This window comes from Fringilla coelebs, assembly GCF_963513975.1.
Source record: "Fringilla coelebs genome assembly, chromosome: 5".
NCBI lineage: Eukaryota > Metazoa > Chordata > Aves > Passeriformes > Fringillidae > Fringilla > Fringilla coelebs.
In genome coordinates, this window is record NC_140033.1 from 22,190,209 (window position 1) to 22,205,765 (window position 15,557).

Below are 15,557 nucleotides of genomic sequence, written 5' to 3' on the forward strand. Positions count from 1 at the left end.
TACCTCCCTTCTTCTCCTGGAATACTTCAGTAGAGTGAATTTGAAATTTGTGTTTCAGAGTGGTCTGCACCTGTCTTATCTTGGAAAAATTCAATTGTTGTCTGTGGACAATAGCTGACATGAAAACAATTCCTTTGGAGTCTTCTTAAATTTTGAAATGACCTAAATGTCCAATTTTATGTTTTAAAAATATCCTATTCTTGTATCTTGATTTGGAGAAACCTTTCAAGTGTCTTGTAAGTATGACACAGGTACATTCAAATTAACTAGAAAATATTTTACGAGATACAGAGTTTTAATTGGAACACATTTTACAGCCTAATTTAGTTTAGGGTTGTTGTTTTAGTTAAAGAGAAATCTTGAGAAAAAGGATTTGAAACAAAGAAGTTTCTGCTTTTGGATCCTGTTCAGGCTAAGAACACTTTATACATCTCAAATGCTCATGACATTCAGGAAACTGTTTTTCACCATACTATGGGCAGACCTTCTTTGCTGTCACTGTGTTAGTATGTGTATTGATCCTCAGAGGTGTCGAGAGGTCCAGTACTTCTAGAAGACAGAATAGTCCACTGAACAGATGTAGAAAATATATTTATAGATCCTGAAATTTCTTAATAACTATACATCATTTAAGGTGTGAGTCTACAGGTTAATGGGCCTATTTGAAAGCAATACCAGTGGATTGAGAGTAGGAGGACTGCAAAAACAAAGGCAGGGTAATGTGGATAGTTGATAAGAGCAGTATGAGTCAGAAAGAGCAGTAAAAGGGAGTTTCAGAATAAAACACATCAACTGGTCTTATGCCAACTCGAATACTGACATTTTCTGATTTTATTTCTGGCTCTTTCCTGGTAGACTCTGCAGGCCTAGGTAGGTCAGCCTAGTTTGGGATTTGTTTTCCCACATCTTTAGACTGATGTGACAGCATCTGCCTGCTTCATCAAAGTACTGTGAGTTTATCAATGTTTGTACAAGATTTTGAAGGTTTAAAGTATCACAGATATGCAAAGTAGCATGAAGTAAATAGGAGTTGCAACTTCTAACGGTATCATGATGGATTCATAACTATCTCAAGGAAAAAGTGAAATAACTATGCGTATAGAAAATTGGAGAGCATAAATCACCATGTCTTGCCCTTGTGCCTATCATCAGTCTCTCGGTGGGTTTGAACCTTGGTGGGAAACAAGAGGTTATAATGCCTCTCATGAAATGTTCACTTAATATGTACCAGTGCTTGCCAGCACCTGGCAGTGTGTCAGTCTAGATACATACCCATGAAAATTTTTACCCTGGCTTGTGTCTTGGTTGCCTGTATTGAAAGTGAGATGGGAAAGCAAGACTAATAATTTATTCATACTGTTTTATGTTTGTAATGACAATACTTGTCATAATAGCATTCTGTACTGTTAGAGTGCACTTTTCTTCTTTTCAGTGTAGGAAGCCTAAATGAGTGTTTTTACTTAGGTGCTTATTATGCACGGGACCCCCTCTTCTGGTTTCTATTAGATACCTCTTTATTTGAAAAAAAAAAAAAAAACCAAGACACAGTTTTCTTGTGATTTTTTACAAGTATTTTCTCATTATATTAATAATTTTTATGCTTAAAAATAAATACATCATTGTGCATAGATCATTATTAGCTCTCAGATAAACAGTAATTTCGAGTTCTGTTCATTCCTTTATTTAAAACAGTTGTTAATTTACCTAAACCAGATCCTCGAAAAAAAAAATCTGCATACTAACACATTATTCTTTTTTTCCTTTCATATTAGTCTAGTTGTATAAAGGAGCATTACAATATAGCATATCCATCAAAACACTTCATCCTTGCTGTGGCTGAAATTACAGTTTGGAGCTTTCTGTTCCTTGAGAAAAGTTCCAAGAAGGGATTCCCAGTGTTTTGTAACAATCACCCTAAAGCCCCTTAATTTTGCTGCTGAATCCATAGAAAAAGAAAAAATTACCCAAATATTTACTTTTTTTTTTGAGTGAATACACTAGATAGTAACTCAGCAATGCATTCAGAAATTAAGCAATGGGCTGCTTAGTGTGTGTAGCTGCAGGTGCTGGACACAAATTTTCTGGAAGGGAAGTGCTGAAGAGATGGTTTGTTAGTCTGCATTTCAAACTATTAGTGTGCTGGGTCAAAAGTTCCCATATAGACAGAAATAAATGATAAAGGGTAAAAGACAGTAGTGTAGCCTCTGCTTAGGTGGAATCAAAGGTGACCTTTAAAAGTAATTGTGTGACTTTCCATGCTTATACCAGGACTTCCCTTTTCGCTGTACTTTCCCTTTCCCCTGTCATCCACCTCTGTAGAACAATTTATTTTTCTCCTATCTACATTTTGTAGCTTCAGGAACACTTTGATTGGAACCTCCAGGTTAAAACCATTACCACTGTCATTCTCCTTCAACAGCTGACAGTCCATAAGGTAGTACCTAAATAGAGAAAGCATTTGTGCAAAGTATCAGTGTTTCTTCTATAGGGATTGTAAAACAATGAATCTGTAGTCTCCTCAAGATTTGTGCTTAAAATAGTGAAGTCACAGTTACACAGGGAAGAGCAGAGTCACAGAGGATTAGGTAAGGTCAGCAATGAAAGGCCAGACACATGGGTACTTCATGGTTCAGTTTGCCTGAGCGTGCAGCTTGTCTGTGCTTCTTCTGGGAAAGGTTTTATGATTTGTTTAGAACTTTCTTTATGCCTTGCTTTTCAGCTGCAGTTTAATGTGCTTGCTCTGAGCGAGCAAAAAATGCTCTTTGTTCTTCCATTAAAATAAATGAGTAATTTTAAAATAGAGAAAAAGAAAAAAAATTTTCCAGGGAAAACATGTGCAAGGTAAATCGCATTCTAAGCATTATAGAAGTACAAGCTCTTTCCCTTGAGGCTCCAAGCATTAATTCCAGAGCTCACTGATGTACTGGAGAATGCATACCTAAATAACTAACTAAATAACTAAATAAATAAAACTAGTGGTTGTAATGTTGCATATAAGGAATGGTCTTTACCTGTTAAATCCTTAGTGGTGCACAATAAACTTCTGTTGCATGTGCAGTAGCCTTCATTATCCCTTTTTCAAAGGGAGCAGCTTCAATGTTCATATTATTTTGTATGGTAGTCATAACAAAAAAATAAACATGCTTTTGGGCTGTATGAGACAGCTGTTAGAGTTAAATCTATGATTTCTAGTGTAGCATCCTGGTGTCAATCATTAACAAATGGATGAGTCATTTTGTGCTCAGAAGAGAAAATGAAATGCTTGTGATATTTTTCCAAGTATCAGCGGGGAAGAACAAGTAGCAATTAGCACCAACTAATACTCTCTTTAGGAGTCTCAGTAAAAACACCAAAATCAGATAAGTATGGATTTAACTCTATTTTTATTTGTGTGAGTGGAGCCTCCTTGTCAAATTATAGATTTATTGTCACATTGCTGTGGGGTGACTTGCACTGCTGGCTGTCTCACGGTCTCACATTTTCTCTCTCTGTATCTGTGCAGTTGGACGTAGTAATATACAGCACTTCATAAATTCCACACTCACACAATCCTTCACTGACAACAGAAGGTTTTTCAGACCTGGATTTGAAGTGCTTCAATGTATTGCTGTTCTTGGATGTGTCAGCAGGTGCTGAGCCTCCTCTGTCCCTTAGTTTCCTGGTACTTCATACAGCTTGCCCTGTGAATGTGATTTCTAACCTGAGGGTTAAGATACCTGGTTTTATACAGCTAAACAAGTTTAACAGGCTTTAGCTTGTTTCTAAACAAAGTAGAAACAGCAGAATTGGCATAGGTTCTTGACACAGCTGAAACACAAAGATATTGCAGAGACATCACCATCCTATTTCCAGCTCCAAGATGTGCAAAGATGAAGGGCTGGTAAATCTCTTACTCCTGTGGAGCAGTAAGATGCTTAACAAACTGGCTTGGGTGAGTCTTCCTGCTCATTCCAGCTCTGTCCACATCCCTGTTTGGATAGCAAATAAGAAATTCTTCCAGAAGGCCTCTTAAGGTAATTTAATTCATAATTAAGAAACACATTGAGGATATGTAGAAGACTTAAATCCAAAATCAAACCCAGAAAGATGCAAAAGGTGGCAACAAGGAGACCAATACACTCTGATATTGTTTTTAAAATGGGATTTCCATATTGCTGAGGACAAAAAATGGTGTAAAAATTCTGTAGAGTTGGTATTTTATCAGAAATAAAGTATTCCAATAAATAGGGCTAAAATAAAATTTCTAGATCTTTGCTTAGAATAATAAATTTCATTACATTCACCCCCATGATCTCATAAAAAAAGTTTTGACTAACAGAGACCATAAGTTAAATGGAAAACCTGAGAGAGAAATTTGCTGCTGTTTCCAGTGTATGAAATGTGTTCCAAACTGAAGTAGAAGAATAAATTCCCTTAGAGGGGTTTCTGTGACACAGTGATAAATCTTCAGCTGAAATAAACATTCACCTTCTTGCTGGCAGTAGGTACTTTTGCAGTGAAGGGAAATAAACTTTGGCAATATATTTTGTCTCTAATTACTACATCAACCCATGTACCTCTGACAGCAGCAGAGAAATATGGTGAAAAGACTGTGGCTTATGGTTAAAGATGAACAAACATCAAATCACTGCAGTTTCTATGGTAAAGAGAATGAGTAGGTAAAAGCAGTAAAATTATTTAAACAGAGGAAAATTATGTGGTGAAATGAGAGCCTGAAGAGGCAGAATTAGGGGGTTGTTTTCAGACTCAAAGTTGGTACTTTGAGAGGTATCCAGTTTGCTACATGGGCTGCAGCTAGCAGTACTGTGAGCTCACTGCAGTAGTTAGTGTTGGAATTATTGTTACTTTCAACAGTTTACCTAGCAAGATTTAACAAACAAAAAAACAACCATGGTAGTTTTTGAATATAAATATTGCATGAGATCCATACTTGTTTTTTCTAAAATTTTGCACTTCCCATTTGAACACTTTCAGCACCAAAATTGTTCACATTAGCAAGAGTCATTGGACCAGTACTCAAAAATCAATGGCTCCTTCAGAGGTGTGGAGGTGGTTGGTTTTTTGTTTCCATCATTTGCATACATTTGCTAGTTAAAACATGTGCTATTACAAACACAAAGCATTGCATTTTGATTTGTAGTTAAGATTTACTAAAGGTACACTGTTTGCAAATACCAGTTTCATAAGATAGATGTATTAATTTGTTTGATCTTTCATCCTTTCTTCCATCCCTCCTTCAGGAGCTCCATAGCAGAGCAAGCTGTAAGTAAATTATCTGCAAAATACTTAAAGAAGATCAAAAAATGGCACAAAGGAATTGCTTCTCTTTTCACAGAAAGCCAGGTTTCAACCTACAGGTTCACTTGTAAAGTAAAAATCAGCTGTAAGATTTATTCTCATGCAGAAACCATTTCAGTTATTGATATTGAAAGTTAAAATATAAAGAAAAGCAGCTTTTTTTTATTCAGCATTCAGATTCTGGAGACCACATTGTTAGTTCCTATTTAATACAGAAAGGAGTTCAATTAAACAATTTAAAAGTTTTTGACTTGTGAATAATGTGAACAATCTTTAATATGGTGGTTGACTTCGGTATCTGTGGTTCAGAAAAAAATCTTTTCCAGGAATTACTGTATTTTCTTCAGGAGAAATATCAGAGTGCAAACCCTAACTTGGCATTGATTTGTCTGACCTATACATAGCAGCTTAGCTTTTACATTTAAAGGAGATGTTCTTTCCCAAAAGATTAGGAAATGCAAAAACCAGAAGTATTAATGCTTTAATAGGAGTCAAAAAATGGGTTTTGCAGGCAGCAAATTTGTTTTGGAAGAAAAGAATTAAATTTTTGAGAAACAAAGTGGAGGCAATTATCCTAGCACATAAAATCTAATAGTTGAAACAAGAAATCACAGTAATGGTGATCAAGATTTTCATCATGATAATTACTATTCAGGTAATAAATTCATTAATTATTAGGTATCCTCCTAGCCTATTTTCACCAATAAACTCACGAGCTTCTTGAACAGATATCTAGATCTAGAATAAATATCCAAAAGTATGGAGAAAATGGATGGAATTTTGCAGTGGAAATAACAAGTGATTCAGTAAAATCTTATTTATTGTCTAGGAGTACTGTATTTACAATCTTGGCATTACAGTTAAGATTGATGCAATTTAATTACACAGTTCTTAGTCACAGCTGGTGATAGGACAGTACCTTATTCAAAGTTATTGTTTGCCTGTATGTTGTAATGAATTTTCAATTGATCTGTATGCTGAAAATCTGATATCATTTTTTTTACTCTCAGATATGGAAGCTGAAAGTGTGATATCCATTTAAATGGAATTCGGTTAAAATGAAGTATTATTCATAAACAGGAAGAGTAAACAAATTGTTGATTTGTTGACTGGAGTCTGGTCAGCTGTCATAAAAGAAATAACCAGGGGAGAAAATAAAGTTGAAATCCGACAGATCTTAAACACCTATATAATTTCAAAACAGTAGAGAGTGTTTCAAAAATAGCTTATGTACACCTGCATGCTTTACTCAGTCTTTCCTTTATTTTGGGTCATCCTTAATAAAAACTGAGTTCCTGGTATCTTGTTATATTCATGGTACATTCTTTACAGATCAGATTTTTATTTCTAACAGAACTGAAGTTTATTACGAGATGTCGACAGTGCCAACCAGAGCCAGAAAGGCCATTTATTGTTCCACCTCATTTCATACTGACAAAACAAAAAAAAAGGCAAATTGCAAATTGTTATTAACATGAACATTCATACTAGACTACAAGTTGGAGTTTGGATTAGGCTGTCATTTCTGACTTCTGCTTCAGTTGTTGCCTGATGTATTAAGAGTATGCATAATAACGTAATAATGTGTTTTTAAATGTACAGCATATAGATGAACTCAATCTATCTAGATAAAGTCAGTTTGCTTGGAGTATTGGGTCTGTTATGTTCTTTCTTGGAAGGAGCAAACTAAAATCAACGTGATACCACCCTTTTGGCTGCTGATTTCAAATTCTATGAATTCGTACCTCTGCAAAAACATGAAGCTTTAGAGAAACAGGACTTGTGTTCTAGTAATACTCAAGGAACAAAAGGATGACCTGCTTGTTCTTTGCTGTTATACTGGCAACTGATGGGAACATCAGATGCCCACAAGTAAGTGTGTTAGTGAGGGATGCAATCTTGGATTTGCCTTTTCTAACAGAACATGATTTCTCATGAGCTCTTTTGTGAGGAATGCCATTAAGACCTAGTTAGTAAATTCTGTGATCATCAGCTCTGACAGATAATTCATTTCCAAAGAAATGTTCCTGAGAAGCTATGGAAGTCCTAATTGTCCAGGAGCATGCAGCTCAGTGCAGGGAATATTTTCTACTATGAACATTAATTAAGCTTTAGGAATTGATTCAGACCATTCTTTTTCAGCCCAAGATTTTCTCTTACTGCTGCTGATGGAAGGGATGAGAGAAGGATGTCAGTCAAGGCTGGTGATCAGATTCAGTGTTAAAAGTGATTTCTAGTACTACATAAGTGCCAAAAACAGGTGGATGACCCCACACTGCTCCCATTCTCATCAGTCTCTACCATGCCTCTAGATTGGAGAAGGAGCAAATTCTCTCAGGCTCCCTGGGCAAGGCTCATGTGTGCCCCATCCCTGCCAGCCGTGTCCTGCAGAAATGGAGCCTGGATCTCCAAAGAAAGCTGCACCACTTTCCAGGAAGTTCATTGAATTTGATGCTAGGGTGCTCAAACCCCAGCAAATGCTGTAGCACGCACCTGCTGCTGGGCTTGCAGCACCTGAGTTTCTGCAGGTGGTGTTCTCTTCCTTGAATGGGCTGGGGCTGTTCCCTTCAGTCAGCACGACCTCTTCTTTCTCTTCTCTTCTCTTCTCTTCTCTATGAATTGATGCTGGCACTAGACTTTTGTAGAGAGGGTTTGGGTTTGTTTTGTTATTTTATTGGGAGTCTCTCTTGGATTTTTTGTGTGGTGCTGTCCAATATGGCATGCACAGTTTAAGGGCTCTGGAAGCTCAGGGACAAACCTAACAGCTGAGAGAGAGGGTGCAGCTATCAAAGTGCTTAGATTGTGTTTCCAAATTCAAGGCAGCATGCTTCCTGAATACTGGGATCTGGAGGCTAAACTAAAAATACAGCTATGTCATCTATTATAAAGGTGCTTTCTCCTTGGAAATTTCATTTCTGTATTGTGACAAAAACTACCCCTGGCACCACCACTGGGAAAAGCAGTAGTGCTAGGCATTGTCTTATTCTGAAGCTGCCGCATCTGTCATCAGATCAGGTGATCTGAAACAGGTTTTCTCTCACTCAGGAAGGTAATTTGTCAGACTTCCTATTTCTATTTCCACTTTGCTGAGGCTAAAGCTATGCACACCGCAGACAGATGAAGCATCTATCTAACATGGTCAGAGTGAAGAAGACAGAATTTAGTGCAAGATTCAGTTAATTTGTGGTGAACCTCACTTTTAGAGTCAGGCCTTTTCAGCCACCTGAAGGACTGGTTTATACAGAACTGCTGCTTCCTTAAAGCTTTTTGGTTTTGATTGCATATTACTTTCTAGACTTTGTCTTGAAGTCTGTAACTCATGCTAATTGAAGCATTTTCTTTTGCCTAATAGATCCCTTTGCTGGAAAATTGCTTTTCTATGTTCACATTGCAATACTGGAGAAATAGTGTATTCTTGAATGTAAATGAAAATTGTTGCTTTTCCTAAAGGAGGGCCTAAGATTTTGGCTTGTGTAATACAGCCTTTTATAGAGCATACTCTTAAGGTCATCTGTTTTCTATATTTTATTAGTTTCTGATAATTGTAATGTCTCACACAGTGGACAAAAGCAGGAGAAACAGGAGCTATGCTTACTTTTTGCATTTTGTTTGTACCTACCAGCATAATCACAATCAGTTTAATCAGTTAATGCAATGAGCTCCGTGTGGTTGTCCAGGATAATGGAATAGATCATTGAACCTAATTTGTGTAACTTTTGTTTTTTGTACCACTGACACACAGGGAGGAGGGGGGGAACCAAATGTCTTAACTGAGATAAGAGATTAACGACTGGAAGTCTGTCTGCCTAATTAAGGTTCTCTAAAAGCACGGAGCCTTGTGGCAGTAATTATTTTGCAGAGCTATATTCACTCTGATAATATTTTTTTCTATTATTTGCATTTGTGTTTACATTTTTCCTACATTCTAAGTTGTAAGATACATAATATAAAATAAAAGGCTTTCTCTGCCCAAGTCTCCTAATTTATTCATGCTGTGGTTGCCTGAAGTGAATTGAGACATGGTTCTTTGCTAAATTAATTTGACTGGTGTGCAGAAGATAGTGAATATGTTTCATAGAAAATAGATCTCTCTTTATTTGCCTTCTTGCTTGGTTCTTTTTTCCCTATGAAGATATAATTTCTGTTCTTTGAGTTTTGCCATTAAAAATTTTTGGATTGATATTTTATGACAAAAGTCATACAGAAAAGCCCTGACTTGTTTTATCACAGAGAAAAGCCATTTTTTCTATGTAGATATTTGATCTTGAATGTTCAAAAACGTACCTCCCTTTTCTTTCCCACCCTCCTCCTCATAAAGCTTAAAAATTAAGTTCCAAGAGTGCATTGATAAATATTCTACAAAAAGATTAAAAGTCCTGTCACTCTCAGGCCTGTGCTCAGCCCCAGTTAAATTTTGTTGGTTTTTTGTTGCAGATGGGGAACCCAAGGGGATTTCACCACTACTCACCCTCGGCCTGTTGTCAAAGTAAAACTCTTTACAGAAAGCACCGGGGTGCTGGCACTTGAAGATAAAGAACTGGGAAGAGTGAGTATTATGTGCAGAGAAGAGAAATATGTGAGAAATGATGGGTAGAGGTGTGAATATTGATAAAATGTGCCATAAAATGGTATAAGGCCTTCATTACCAGCCTGTTCTGCTGTGGCTTTATCAAACAGTGCTTTTTTTTCTATAAGGGTGGCTTTTACCAGCGTTCAGAATGTGGTAGGTTGACTCAATTACCTTTCAGAAACTTACATCAGGCATCCATGGTGGTTCTCTTTGTCTTATTTAAAGCATTAATTTTTACATGACAAATCAGTGCTTTTAACTATTCAAATTAGGGGTGAAATGGAGAGAAGTAAGATTTGGCAGGTAATAAATGTAGCAAGCAATGGGGGTAAGGAAAGGCAGGACTTCAGTGGTAGAAGGATGGAGCCAAATGGGAGAGAGATAATATGTGAGAGTAAAGTAAGAGCTTATTCCTGTGCTCCATGAGCTTTTCCTGTGTTTTAGTGTTTTCCCTATCTTGGCAGGATAATCTGATATTGGCTCAGTTAGTCAGAGGACGGTGCTAATAATGCCAAGGTCATGGGTTCGATCGCCATATGGGCCATCCACTTAATAGCTGCATTCAATGATTCTTCTGGGCCCCTTCCAGCTCTGACTATTCTGCAAATTCTGTAAATTTATCCTTCTTAGGCCAAATTCAAGTGCCGAGAGTGCAATGTATCATAGAAAGAAGAGAGTAGGGTGAATGAGGCATTGAGGCTCTGTGAATCTCCCCTTCTTCTCCTGTTGAAATTTTCTCCTCTGACACGTAGCACATGGAATACAGCTCAAATTTTAATGTTTAGTTCTACAGTCAGACTCCTGGCTGTTTCTCATTCAAGCAAGCACAATTTTTGGGAAGGAGCGGGGCTCTTCTGCACTTTGTGTCCTCTGAGCACAGGTGGTTATGCTAATTCATGTTGTCCCATGCATTGTGTCCCTTGTTAAGGTCAGGGCTGTATCTTCAGGATTACTTCTTGCCTCATGTCATATCCTTCTAAGGGGCTTCCAAGGTCACTTGGTCAAGGTGTAGGTGGGATCTGCATGGGGGTAATGCCCTGGCAAGAGCCAGGCCGGCAGTGTGACAGACACAGAGGGGCCACGGGTGTGCAGCTGAGCAAACCAGAGTCACCAGTGTCTGAGTGCAGAACAGTAAAAGAGACCCTGAAAGGGTGCAATTGCAGGATCTGCATGGTGTTACTAAACACAGAGAAGTTTTGTCTCTCGCACAGTCCTTTCAAAGAAGCAAAAGGGAAGTCAAGTGCCAAGGTGAAGGACAGGGAGGAGGGACTATGTGGCCACTGTGAACAGCAGCCAGCATACTCATTGCCAAGGAGAAGAAAAGAAGCATCATCATTATAAAGAGGCTAAGTATCACAGCTTTTAGCAAGATTCTCTGGTACCAGCCTTGGCCTGCTTTCTTACACTGCAGCTTGTCTAAGTTTCTGGGATAGGAAGTTAAAAAGATTTCAAATTTAATTTTAAAGAATAAATACATTTCAAATATTGAAATGTGTATTGAATATAGCTTTTTCCTTACTTGTGTCCTGTGGCCAAAGATGATTGGTTTGTAGGTTTTTTACTCTTTCCTCTCCCTGCACACTCCTGGCTGCCTTCTGACACGTCTGTGTTTGTCAGCTGGTCAAAGCAGTTTAAAGAAAGTGTCTTTGTTCAGGGGGGTGAGGGGAAAGAGAAAAAAAAAACCAGATAATTCAGAGGGGACAGTGACCTCAGTGCCCTGTTTTTGGGGTCTGACCCAGCTTTCCCAGATACAAAGCAAGATCCCTAAAAGATGAGGTAGGGAAGAGGATCATCTGTTTTTGATTCTTACTTTCCTGGTATTCTCTGGGAGAGAGTCTGCTTGCTTTTATCAGATGCTCTGAGATTTAGCAGTTTGTACCAGAATAAGCCTATTAAAATATTTTCTTTTCACTGGGTTTTTTTCCCCCCTTGTGAAAAAGTATAAAGGCTATCACCTTTTTTCCCCCTAGTATTAAAGCTTGTGCTGAAATTGGGAATAGCGAAAAAGGAGTATCCAAGAGATGCCTGGATCCTGCTTTTCTACTTTATAATACACTCCTGAGTTACTAAAAATATCCACATCCTTGCCAAAGAACCCCTTTTGAGAAAGATAAGTCAGTAAAAGATAAACCTCCCACAATGCCTATGTACATGCACATGGTCCGTGGCTGTGCAGTTTGGGTGTCTGTCCTTCTGCACCTCCCAGGTCTGGTAAAACCTGTGGTTGCTGACAGACAACTTCCAGCTCATGGATTTAGATCCTTAATTCAGGAGAAGAATAAATCTTTCAACTTACTTCTCTGGTTTAACCAGAGTATTTGTGAGAGGTGGTTGCCAGCTTCAGGGGAGATTGGGAGAAGATTTGACAGAATTTTTGCAAAATAATTTGCAGTACTAGGTACTCTTGTAGTACACATTTTAGCTTTCAAGCTCTTCTTTTGTTGGTGATGTCTTTGTTTTCAGGTCTGAGAGATTTAAATTTAAGTAGCATTTGAAAATATGTGGGATCCCACTGGATAAGGTTAATTTTTGTAAAGTTTGGCAACTTTATGCATGATCATTACAATGCAGTGATTTGCAGGAGTCCATCTGATACAGCTAGGTTTCTTATCCTTGGAAAAGGTCTGAAGATATTTCCTGCTGGTATTTTTCCTGTACTTAATAATTCAACTCAAACCTACCCCTTCTGAGGTAGCCTTACTGTGGACATTAATTTTCATCTGTCAAGTACTTTCTTAAAAGTGTGTGTCTTGACCTGATACCGCTTTTCTACCTTACTGCAGCTTGCATTTCCAATACCTCGCAGTTATCCTGAAGGTTTTGTTCTGTTTAATCTATAATTAGAAATAGAAGGCAGCATCAAGTTACATGATTTGAATTTTGAACTTCCATCACATACCAAAAGGTTTCTTCTGCCACCAAGGGATCATTTTTTTAGGAAAAGAGATCTAAGGTATGAAATATGGAGCCAGCAAAGGTGTCCCCAGTGCTGTAGAGGAGAAGATATTTCCATTGAACCCATCAGTGGATGGTGATGTCTCTTATGAACTTAAGATGTAGGCCCTGATATCAGCAGGCCCTTCATCTGTGGAGAAGACCCTGCTTATTTCCAGAAGTAATTAGCTCATTGGGGAGCAGAGGGTATGCAGGCCAGTGCTTTCAGTGGAGAGGACAGAGCATACTTGCAGCTTTTTATACTCCATGTTTGAAAACTCAGCCTTACAAGCTCTGCTGTGGAAGCCACCAGGTCAGCACCAAGTGATAGAAGGGCTGATGTCTGTCCTTAACATCTTTTCCCTTCAAAGCATTTAAGACCTGGTTAACTGAAAGTGAGTAATACTTGCTGTGTCCCTTGTCTGATATGGCTGTCTTCCTCCAAAAATACCAATAAATCCAGTTTCTAACCCCAAGAGAATATTTTGCTTGCTGCAGGATATTCTTCTGGTTTCCTGCTGACCACTTTCAAACAAAAATAAATCTTAACCTTTATTCTCTGTTCTACATAAACAGGAGAACAGCTGTACAAATTCAGTTTTTCACTGAAATTAAAAACAGAGATGTGTGCTGCACAGAAGTGGAAAGGATGCTATTTAGATTTGGGTTCTGCAGAGCATGAGCTTTTGGAGTGGTGTGTGTCTGTTTGTGCAAACTTCTACATACAGTGAATTGAACCCCTGACTTTAAATTCTAGGAAAGGAAGCAGGCTAAACTTACTCTAATGAGGAAATGTTAAGAATTTACTTTAGTCAAATATCTTTGAAATTTGTGGTACAGATTTTATGTGACTAATACTGATCTGGCCACTTGAATAATTTTTGTACGTGCATATGGAAGGTGGAATTGATGTTAGCATTTGTATGTGCAACAGCTGAGAAAGTGGGAAGAAGCCCTCAGAGTTTGGTGTAACTACTTCTGAAAACATCAGCCTGGTGGTTTCTGAAACACAGGGATCTGACACCACTTTTGCTTGTTCAGAACTTTGTGTATAAAGATGTTCAGACCTAGTAAGTAATTCAAAGTGACAGCCCTTGTGCGTGCTTAGCACACATGTGGATACGGTGGGAGAGCAGCAGGTGGTGTTTGATCGCTGATACTTTTTAAATATAAGAATATTTCAGCCTTGTTGCTCTGACTATTCAATTAAAAGAGAGCTATTGTCTCACAGCCTGCTTGTCAGAGTCAGCTGCAGCCAGCAATAATTAGCTGTGCAGCTATGCTTTTTGTTTTTTTTCCTTTAGTGGTGTTACTCTGAGTTTGATTTAAAATTATGAAATAGCAGTACTGGCTAGGTAGCTATACTCACAGGATTGATGGGTTTCTGAATGTCGACTGCACTGGGTATGTTGTTTATCTTCTGTGCCACATTGAAAGAGCCCCTGAGCAGAGACAGTTTCATTCTGTGACTGTTAATTTAAAGGCTGCCATGCTGGGGATTGTGTTTCTCCATCGCACTTTGAAATTACTGCAGTTTCTCAGGCCTTAGTTCTTCTTTCTTTTTTAAGTTTGGAAAATTATAAGAGATTGCTTCCACTCCTGCTTTGTCTCTTGCTCCCCGAGCAGTTTGCCTGTCAGCTCTCTGTGATGTCTGAGTGTTATTGTTTCCATTCTAACGGGGAGGTTCTCAGCAGCTTCTTTGAGAGCGTCTCTCATTGAAAATGCTTGAGATGCTTTGCATTCAGGCCTTGTCTCTCTTAGATGTGGGGGAGAGGCTCTTTGGGAAGAACTCAAAGACTATTTTCATCAATTGCTAAGGCTGTTAGGGTTAGTGTTCAGCCAGCACCATCAACAGAGGTTGATTGTATAAATTGTGAAGTCTACCCAGCTCCTTTTCATCAGCATTATTCTAGATAGCTCTCTCACCATGTGCCTATTCAATTTCTCTGTTGTTTTTTGTTTCTTTTTAACCACCTGTTACCCAAAGCCTTGTCTTGGTGTTTCAACCATAATGCAGTCATAGCCAAAAAGCAAGAGATCACTCCATAGGTGAGATGATGGAGCTTGCATTGAAAACTCATAAACTCCCTTGGTGATCGAGCTCGAGCTCTTATTAACCCATTCTTTTGGGGTTCCTGAGGTGATAACTTTTGTAAGGGAGTTACTCTCAAGGGAGACATCTCCTTTTCCCCTTTCTACCTCTATTTTTGAGTCTCTTCTTTATCTTCTTTTTCTTCATCCTCCTGGCAGCAGGGTGTCATGACTTAATGCTCAGGGAAAGCGACTGCAGTGCTGTGCTTGGCAGGCTGCTGCTGGGGCATTGGACTGAGCTTCTTGTCACACTGACAGAAGCTTCTGGCTTTCTGACATTACTCAGTCTTTGGGAAAGGGGCTGACAGCACAGAACAGCTCCAAACTTCCTAGTTAGGCCAAAAGATATCTTGAGAAGAGTCACTAGACATTTCTTTCAAAACCAGATGTTCCATAAGTGAGGCTGGGGCCATTTGTATTCCAAAAGAGCACATCAGGCAGGAGAACTTTTGTCTCAGAAAATTTTCTGGCTTTTCTGTTGGAGACTACGGAGTTTGAAGAAAGGATAGGAGGCTGGATGCCAGAAGCAGGAGCAACTCCCTCGGGTATCAGGGCACAGGGCAGGATTGGGAGACACCAGGGCAGCCCCATGCATCAGTAGCATCCCTGGGGATGGGGCTAGGCTGAGGTTTGGTTTCCTTTCTGAAGATGACCCCAGCTGCCT

The 15,557-nt window shown here is 38.6% G+C and overlaps 1 protein-coding gene across 2 annotated transcripts in view; it reads left to right on the plus strand.

Moving 5' to 3' along the window:
- CADPS2 (calcium dependent secretion activator 2) overlaps nucleotides 1-15,557 on the plus strand; it is a 284,462-nt gene that overhangs the window by 128,094 nt on the left and 140,811 nt on the right. For both annotated transcript variants that reach the window (XM_084205822.1, XM_084205823.1), the window contains exon 7: nucleotides 9,733-9,844. In XM_084205822.1, coding sequence (XP_084061948.1) covers nucleotides 9,733-9,844 — 112 coding nt within the window. The remainder of the gene's footprint in view (nucleotides 1-9,732; nucleotides 9,845-15,557) is intronic.